The 10,379-nt window shown below is 38.4% G+C and overlaps 1 protein-coding gene across 1 annotated transcript in view; it reads left to right on the forward strand.

The window, feature by feature from the left end:
* LOC145787948 (histone demethylase UTY-like) overlaps nt 1-1,401 on the forward strand; it is a 45,767-nt gene extending 44,366 nt beyond the window's left edge. Inside the window, exon 25 of the mRNA XM_082599790.1 lies at nt 98-1,401. Coding sequence (XP_082455916.1) covers nt 98-118 — 21 coding nt within the window. The 3' untranslated portion in view covers nt 119-1,401. The remainder of the gene's footprint in view (nt 1-97) is intronic.
* Nucleotides 1,402-10,379: the final 8,978 nt, after the last annotated feature.

The raw sequence follows: 10,379 nt of genomic DNA on the forward strand, positions 1-10,379 counted from the left end.
CTTGACTTGAACACTACCCAGCGCTGAAAAGCATTGTCTTAAATTTTGGATCTTGCTATTGTAGCATGCACTATATGACTGTTATTATTGTTCTTAGGCCAAGAAGCTGAAAACGTGACGAAAAAGATCATCCTGACTCCTTGTTTCATTTTGAGAGTCTCCAGAACCATGGCAGTTAAACCAAGAGAGAAAATCTCTTCAGGCGTGGATTTTGAAGACCTGCTTACACAAACGATTGCCCTTGTATTGATGATCCTTTATTGTGATGATGCGTTTAAAGTCTACAATTACACGGCTTGGATCGCTAGACGGGTGACCTCTCTGGCGAGTGGAAGACAACAGCAATCTTATCCCAGACAGCAAATTGATATTTTGCTATGTGGTCATTGCACTGGCTTTGCGTCTGTACAACGCAGAATGCACGTAGAATTGCAAAGTTTTTTAGGCAAATGCTTGTAATGTTGATTCAACGTTGACCCGCGTAGTGAACGTAGGAATTTCGGGTTGACCGATGCATTGGATTTAATGAGACGTGATCCATAACCACAAGTTCAGCTAAAATCATCCTTTTCCAACATTGTTTCAACGTTTAAAGATCCAATGCCAAAGTTCCGGTGTTGCAACATGATTTCACGTTATTATGACATTAATGTACATCACTTTAAGGTAACCGCGATACCAATTACGACCCAAGTATTGAGATGCCACGTACAAAATCTTCAAGCTTGCGTTCATAGAATCTTATTGTTGTCGCTGAAACAAGATCAACGCGACTTGTCAGCTACTGTAGAAAGGCTTGTGCAATAACCTTTTTTGAAACCTTTCTTGCAGTTATCTCAACTTTTGCATACGTTCATTTTGACGTAAAATTACATTATTTCAACCGTAGTTGGAATTGATATTTGAAGCTTTTACGTTATGATATAACACAGACCCAACCAGACGTTTCATCAAAGCATGTTGTGTTGTGAATCGAATAATATACAGTATTTTCTTCGCACACTAAAAGCTATCTTTTTCTCGAAGTCGGAAATTTAGTTTACTTTTTTGGCACACGCTTATTAAATCTGCTCTATTTTGTATGGTTTCTACATAATTATAATGCCGTCATGGTTCACGACTCCATTCTGACGTAATGGCTTTCCCAAACCAACTTGTTTGAATGGTCGTACTTTTGTCCCCGATGCCGTATTGACGTCACTCACAAACTTGTTTCTTTTTTATTTGCTTTTTCTAATTGTTTTTAACCAAGACTCGCCGCAACAAATTACTTTGATTAATTTCCCGTATTTCTATTGTTTGTTTTATTTCTCGCTGATTTACTGAGCGCCGCGTGAAAACGACGTAGGTTTATGTTGTTCTTACCGCCAACAAATGGAGTAAAATATGAAACAATAACGACATATTGTGATGTCTTCAGAGGTGTACAGAGTTTTGGTTTTTCGGACTCCACTCTGACTCCGAAGTCTGTGACTCCTGCTCCAAATATTTTGGGGATATTGACTTCGAACGCAACTTATAAATCACAACGCAGGATTTTTATACTAAAACTTATGCCGTACTTTCCCTAGCCCCCGTCACAAAAAGAATATCATTAAAAGAAACAACTACTGATTGGAAAAGCAAACTAAAGAACAGAAAAATATCAATTGCACCACTTTTCACTTTTTTAACTACCTTGTTTTTTCTCAAAATAATTAAACATCTTCATGACTAACAGCACTCGTCATTCCTTACTTTCATTAACTACACACTGCCTCAGCAATAAGCGACAGAAAGCAAACTTAAGCATTATGTGTTCAATTCAACAAGATGCTGAAAACGGACTTAAAGGCTGTATATTTTTTGCATTCAGTTCAGTTGTTTTTATTTCTGACCATCATATCAAAACAATACACGTCAACATAGCAAAGGTCGAGAAAAGGGTAGAAGCGACAAAACGCGAACGTTAAAACGTGCTTGAGACCGAAGTAAGTTATTGATTTGCAAGAAATTTGGCACGGTCGCAACACCTTCAGAAAAATTTAAGATATAAAGGGAAAATAAAAAAAGAAAATGTTACAAAAAAACAATTAAACAACATAGGCTATAGCTTTATTAGCCCACGCAGCTTTAGCTGATATATTTAAGATTTGTATGGACAGTTGCTATGAATAGCAGTACCAGTTGCTATGAAGATCGGCCATGGTGCGTTATCAAGAGTGCTGATGGTCGTAAGGGGAACACGTCTTGATGCGTTTAGCTCATAGCAAATAAGAGCAAGGCAGGCAAAGAAAACCCCACAAAGAAATCCTACCACGGGCAAAGCCATTTCAAGCGCAACGCACCATAGGCCTTGCACGACTCACAAAATAGATAGGCTATAACTTGACGACATGAAAACAATGACAAAAACAAATAAAATAACCTAGCAAAAACAACATCATCATCTTGCGGAAATTCAATTATACCCAGGAAAGTTATATCTTGAAGATATCAAGCGTGCGTTGATAAAGCGATAATTTTAGACCCCAGTCAGCTTACTCGTCACCTCCACGCTGATCCAACGTTAACAAACGTTGAATTAATGCAAAAACGACAGGCATCGCCAGCTGGGATGTAGTAGTGGCATGTCACAGTAGTATGATAAATTTGGGTTAGGCTACCGTATGTTTTACACGTTAAACCATAACAAAAGTGAAAGAAAAAAAAGAAAAATCCAATTCGGCATGTTAGAAAAATAGATAAACAATCAGACAATAGCATGACGATCCAGTCCAAGATATTGATATAAAACAACTGGTTGGAGCATTGTACCATTATGGCTGCATCAGTGCATCATAGAAAAAGTGCGCTACTGTATTAGCATCTACTCTCTACATGTTGCTTCAAATAAGCCTGGTCTTTATCCCGAAACATCAGAGCCGACAAGTTGTCTGTGCCAGAGACTCCTCCACCTACATCTACATAAACTGTATGTAGTAGACTAGTATCTATGCTACGATTTCCTTGTGCAGTAGGCTATTTGTTATTCACAGAGCACTATTGGGCATTCTTTCCAATTCACTTCACGCAGGGATAAACTTTCAAATTGGCAATCAGCAACGCCCACAAGCGTTGAATCATTTAAATGGACCTGGGTGATTTTTTTTGTTCAAGTCATATTCCTCGTAATTTAGCCTAAACATTTTTCTGATTTTGTCACAATTTTTTTCATGACCGGCGACCATTAGGCAGCCTACTTACGATAATTACAAAGCAATAGTGTTTAATATTGTTACAATAAAGGTCTAAAGTTTTATTGTTTACAACAACAGATCAACAAGGTAGCTACGCCGATTGCTTGGAGAATCTAAATTGTGAATCAGGATATTAGGCCTACATTGGTACAGAATTTTTTTTTTTTGAAATCAAATAGTCTACAAGCTGTTCCCGAAATGTCACATAACAATAAAATAAAAGCAAGAAAACTCAAAATGCCAAAAAAGAAGCCATTTGAGTGTCCTCAGAGTAGCCTACAATTCATTATATTTTTCTTATACAGTAAATAGAGGACAAAAATGGTAGCCTTACTATGAAGAAATAGGCCTAACTAAAAATTGCGAATGTTTTCGGCCAAAGCCTACGGCATATAAAACACCAGTCAGTTGATTTACACATGAAATAAAAAAAAAAAATGCAACAAATATAATGGAAAAGCAGATAAGACCATTTACCTGGTTTGTAGGATTTTGAATCTTTAATCTCGGACTGACAAAGCCTTGATAGGTCATTCCTGATAGCTTCGCATAGGCTACTTGTAGATGCTCTTGGCGCAAGGCCGGTTACCGAGATTGGCAGAGTGAAGTTTTCCGATTGTTGAAGTGTTGTTAGAGGGGAATTATTCCATTCACTAGGCGCCTGCACGAAATGAAAACTGTAGCCTACCGCTGATCAAAAAATAAGAACAAACATAAGGAGGAGCCAAAGAAAGATGCCACGCTTTTCTTGTGGTAGAGGAGGCTAAGATCAGAAAAAATGTAGGAAAGAAGAAGAATTTATAGAAATACAGCTTTGATAGAAAGGTCACTTGTCATTTTTTCAAAGAAGATTAAGATTATAATTCTATTTGAATAAGATTATTTACTGATAAAGTCACACTTGTATGGCGAAAGTTGTAATAAACCAGTTTGAGTTTCCCCAGTTTGAGTTTTCGTATGACTGGAATAATGATAAATTTTGTGTGGTTTGTTACTTTTGTAGGCGGTATACGCACTACGCAGAGGTGGGCAGTAGCCAGGGATGGAGGAACCATTTTAAAAGTAGGTGGGCCCAGAGGCGCAGTAGTCAAAGTCAATCCAACTTCTAGGGGGCTTCGCCCCCCAGACTCCCCATGACATTGTTGCACTCCTAATATTTGAAATCGTTTACACCAGGAGTCGGCAAACTACGGCCCGCCAAGAAAAATCCTCCGGCCGCCGCTCCCAAATTATAATAATATGTGGCCAGGCCAGTGGTTTATTACAGTATAATCGAATGGAAGAACAAGTACTTTTCATTAATCATTTTAGTAGGCCCATGTCTTTGGTTTGCAGCGTTTCTGGTTGTATAAACAAAGAACTCAACATAAGTCGCCATTATGACACAAAACATATTATTTTTTCCAAGTTAAGGGGTCAAACAAGGAACGGCTAAGTTAATCTACTCAAAAATAGCTTTTAAACAGCAAATTTCTCTGTTACAAAGGAAAGGAAAACCAATGAATCAGAAAATTCTTTTGCTATCTACAAGGTTGCACAATCAATAGCAAAAGACAAGAAATCGTATAGTGATGCATAATTTGGGAAAAGGTGTAAGATGGATGTTATTGAAAACATACAGTCGTGTCCATATTAATTGACTCAAGAAGGAAAAAGCATACAATTTCAGTTATTTAACGTTTTTATTATTTATTTTACACAATACATGTCAAAACCCGGTGTTAATAACTCGTGTGACCACCTCGATTCTTCAGCACCTCTTTCACACGCTTTGGCATCGACTCAACAAGCTTTTTGCAGTTTTTTTGAACTTCTGGGTCTCTATACCATACTTGAATAATGGCCTCTATGAGTTTGGTTTTTGTAGTGCTATCGAGTTTTTGAAAACGAGATTTCAAAATTGACCAAAGGTTTTCTATTGGGTTGAGGTCAAGAGAGTTTCCAGGCCAATCTAGAACGTTTATCTTAAGTTGATGAAAAACTCTCTTCATTTGCTTGGATGTATGGCATGGAGCAAGATCTTGCTGAAATACCCCCCACTTTCAGGAAATGCCCTCTGCATGTCATGAGTTTGTGTTATTAATTCAGAGTATCGAGCTGAGTTCATCATTCCCTCAATGAGGATGAACTGATGGAATGATGAACTCAGCTCGATACTCTGAATTGATAACACAAACCTTGACTCATCATGACATGCAAGAGGCATTTCCTCAAGATAGGGGTACGTCAGCAAGATCTTGCTCCACGCCATAGGCTACATCCAAACAAATGAAGAGAGTTTTTCATCAACTTAAGATAAACGTTCTAGATTGGCCTGGAAACTCTCTTGACCTCAACCCAATAGAAAACCTTTGGTCAATTTTGAAATCTCGTTTGCAAAAAATCGATTGCGCAACAAAAAACAAACCCATAGAGGCCATTATTCAAGTATGGTATAGAGACCCAGAAGTTCAAAAAAACTGCAAAAAGCTTGTTGAATCGATGCCAAAGCGTGTGAAAGAGGTGCTGAAGAATCGAGGTGGTCACACAAGTTATTAACACCGGGTTTTGAAATGTATTGTGTAAAATAAATAATAAAAACGTTGAATAACTGAAATTGTATGCTTTTTCCTTCTTGAGTCAATAAATATGGACACGACTGTATGTCCAGAGAAAAAAACAAACTACTTTTGTTTGTTTGTTTATCTTTATCCTGCATTGCGGGAAAGCGGACTTGAGCGCTATGCATCGGTGTACGCCTTCCGACATACACCTGACCCACGCTGCAGCCGACTGCAATGTCTGTTTCCGGCTGTCTACTCTACTTATGACTTAAATTTGGTACTACCCATGACTCGAAATCGATCACTGGGTAGAGGCAATTATCGTAAAGTTTCTTGCCCAGAGAAACAACAGCAAGTGCGGGTGGCTGGAGTCGAACATGCAGGCTCTCGACTGCGAGCCCAACGCGCTAACCACTCGGCCACGGCTGCCGACTTTTCAAATATAGGCCTAAATCTTTCAACAAGAACCGTAACTCGACGAAAAGAAGAGATATCGGAGAACGTAACATCTAGCAAAAAGGTATTGTATATCTACTGTAGGCTACAGTTCTTCGCAATGGCAATAGATGAGAGCACAGACACGACAGATAAGCCTACAGCTGAGCTGGCAGTATTTGTGCATGTAGACTGCAGTGAACAAAGATTTTGATGTTTAAGAATTTGTTCAGCTGATTCCCGTCAAGGATATTACTAGCCGATATTCTGAAGGCATTAGGCTACGTCAACGCCTTGAAATCATGCCTCTGAATCTATCAAAACTGGTATTAATAAGCTACGGCCCGCCAAGACCATGTAAAGTTTGGTTTTGGCCCGCTGTTAGAAAAAGGTTGCCGACCCCTAGTTTACACATTGCGTTTTCATAATTGCCTTTCGTGCCAACAGGAAAATTTTCCATTTTTGGGCCGGATTTGGTCAAATAAATTTACAAAATTGTTGAATTGCTCTACAGCGCTGTACAAAATGTGGCGATGTAAGCCTACACACAAATAAAAAGGCAACAATACACACACAGTTATAATACCACCTGGGCGTAACAATAATATGCAGCATTATACAGTACGTGCATATGTAATGATATCACTGTTCTAACTATAGAGAGCATAGAAAATAATTATATTGATTGATTGATTGCTCCACCAGTCACACGCAACCACACCCACACGTGCTGCACAATGCACATCAATAATGGACTCAACAGAAAAGTTTGAAGATTGGATTTCATCATTGAGCTATCAAAGATAATCAAACTAAAGTGTATCAAATGAGTGAAGAACTCTTTTGGAACTCCCTCTCTGATTTGCCGTTTTCGCTACCTTTTCAAAGAAATTTGGTGTTCAAAAGTGGGTGGGCCAGGCCCACCCAGAAAATAAAGTAGGTAGGCCCAGGCCCACAAGGCCCACGTGGTTTCTCAGTCCCTGGCAGTAGCCCGCTACTTTTTTGGTAGAAGTAGCGGCGCTACATTTTTGTTGAAGTAGCGACGCTACTTTTTTCAATGTAGCGGAAAGACGCTACATTTCTTTCAGTAGCACACCCTCTATTTTCCAATTTAAAGTGAAAATAATGACTCACTTTTGAGTTTTTTATGGAAACAAAGCGTTAAAAAATCAAAGCAAAAATCATTCCACTATTTCGGGAAACATCAAGTCACCTTGATGCCGACAAGAGTGGCACCAACACCATTCATGGTTCCGAAGATAAATTTTGCTGTATTGGTGCCATTGCATGAAACGTCGGTGCGGAAAGACAAGTCAACTATGGAGGTCTTTTTTCTACACATGAGCAAGTTCTTGAGTGCCGATTTATAACATTGCTGATTAAATACAACGCCCCACTTTTTCCAGTGCTGCGGTGGAGAGACTTTTTTTCGGTTGGAAAAGACGTGCTGAAGCTAAAGCAAACAGGACTCAGCGACTCGCATTTTAAATTGCTCGTGTTTTTGAAAAATGCATAACAATACATTCCACCTAACAGGGCTACTCAACTGGCGGATCGCCGTCAGAATCCGGACCTTCTGGGTGTTGATGGTGGACCTTGAGCTTTTGAAAGAATAACCTCAGTGCCACGTTCCAGGGCTTCTTTAAACAGATTTCTAGTGGGAGGAAGTCATTTTTACTGTGATTATCCTAGTTTCTGGGGTGCTTCGCCTTCCAGACTCCCCAACATTTTCTCAGAAATCTAATTCGAGTTACAGTTTACCTAAAAAAGTGGTTTGGTACAGATAGTTTAACTTTCGTAGTTGCGTGTGAAATAACTTATTCACCGGACCGCTAAAAATATTGAACCTGTCAAACTGAACCTTTGTTAAGATTAGTTGAGAAGCCTAACCCTGACCTAGAACGTGTTTTCTATAACGACTTTGAAATGCCAGGATAAACGAATGATATCCTTCCTTTTCAAAGTCATTTTGACCTCACAAAGTGCTTCTTGTGACAGTTTAAGTTGACAAAAGAAGCGGGAGATGTAGCGCGCTCTAGTTTAGCCCGAGTAGTGGGTAGCGCGCTACTTTTATCAACTGATAGCGAGTAGCACGCTACTTTTAAAGTAGCAGATGTTGATAAAAAATTGTAAACCTGGATGTTTATTAACCTGTTAGTTAGTCCGTCATATGGCAATAAACACATTTCTGCTCTGTAGATTTTTGATACTTTATAGTAATAATGAAAGCGGCATTTTCTTAACAGCAATCAGCCGTGAAAACGGTGTAGCTTCTTAATCTTCTAGGGAAGGCTGAGGTAAAGTGTGCAATGGGGTGAGATGAGCCACCCCTGTTTTTCGATAAATGAGTCGTCGGAATTTATTTTTTATTTGTCCTAAATATATCACCCATAATGCCACTTCAGTCAATGTATTTGTTATGTCCAGTGAGAATCGCATTTTCCAATTGCAGGCAGTTACAGTGCATTGTTTATGTCGAAACTTCTATCTTTTTTGTTGCAAACAACTAAATAATTTTATTGTTACACTATGTAAATTAAATCTGTTTTTCGTATTGGTAGTTAAAAAAAGGTTAGGATATTCAACAAAATGTTAACTTAAGTTAGTTTTTTTTTTTAATTATAAGTTAAATTTGTCGCAAAAGTCAGGATGGAGTAAAGTGTGCAGTGCTAGTTATAACTTAGTATTAGTAGGCTATCCCCAAAAGAAATAACTTTAGCTTACTGTACTTAATATTTAAACTGTTGAATTTGTGTTTTTTAGCTTTATTTAAAAAAAAAACAGTGCTATGGTTTAAGGCATAACGCTTTACAATTCTAAAAATATATTGACAGGGTAATGTTTCAAATTAATGGAATTACGCAACGTAGGCTACCCCAGAACATTGCTGAATTTACCGCATAAAAATCTTGTCGGGGTAAATTGAGCAACACGCAATAAATAACGTGACCAAACTCATTCTGCAGTGCAGCTAATCCACTAGTGCTTCAAGTCCACCCTTTTAAAGGCATACTAAATGTAAATTTCAAACGGGAATTAAGCATTAAAATGAGTAAACTGAACATTCAAGAATACATTTCAAAAAAATTATCGAAAAAAATTTGTTTTCAATGGCCCTGGTAGGCCTAAGGCCTAAAGTCCAATGTTTCATTTATTTTCATTTTTTTCAAAATGACCAAAAAGTGCAAACACTGCTCGAGAATACGTCACTAAAGACAGCAATAACAAAAGCCACGTTACCACATCTGATGTTTTGAGCAAACTGTCTGATGTTTTGATGTTGAAATGTGTTGTTTTGATGTACATACATACATAGCCTACAGTCAAATCCCCCGCAGTAACAATTGTTGCGCGATTAGCTGATTGCTATAGTCTTTAGTGACGTAACTGTACGGTCGCACGCTTCGCTGCTCAGGCCAAATCTCGTTTTGAAAGCTCTGGCAAAATCACGCGCGCAATGGTGGTCAGACCGCAAAGGGGCAAAATTTTATTGAAAATCTTTTTATGGTAGCATGTTAAACACAAAGAACGTGCAAAATCGCCAAGTCAGGTTTTTCCTTTAGTAGCCTATCCCTTTAAAGCAGTGGTTCCCAACCTTTCGGTTGTCACGGACCCCTTTAGACAAATTATTAATTCTGCGGACCCCTACCTAAATTTTGCCTCAACTACTGTGTCATATTGTATTGCCGCTATGACTCCTGCGGCAAATACCAGGTTAAACAGTTGCTCAAATAAGAAAATGAATGAATTGTTCAAGAAATGTCAGCAGTATTTGAATATTAAGGTGACCCAAAGTGCCATGCCGAAACTTTTTCAACGTAAGCAAATTTAATGAGAGGGCTGTTGTTGCCTCTACTGAACTAAACGACTGAACTGTGGTTGAGTTTTTGACAATGCAACACGCATGTCATCTTCAACGTCCAGGCAATTTCGATGTTTAGTTTTTATTGTAACAAGAGCTGAGAATCCTGCCTCGCAAAGGTTAAGTGGTTATGAATGGTAACAAAACAATAATCGCTTGCTTTGCCAAGAATGGGTAGGTTTGCAGTTGTGAGCACCAAAATTCTTCCACAGTTTTTGAATGAAATTCAATGCGTAATAACTCTTTTAATCTCAAATCAATTAGGTCATCTTTACTGAGATCGTCATCGCTAATGTTGTTCAAGTCAAAAAGAAAAGGATT

Source organism: Aplidium turbinatum, chromosome 2 (assembly GCF_918807975.1).
Source record: "Aplidium turbinatum chromosome 2, kaAplTurb1.1, whole genome shotgun sequence".
NCBI lineage: Eukaryota > Metazoa > Chordata > Ascidiacea > Aplousobranchia > Polyclinidae > Aplidium > Aplidium turbinatum.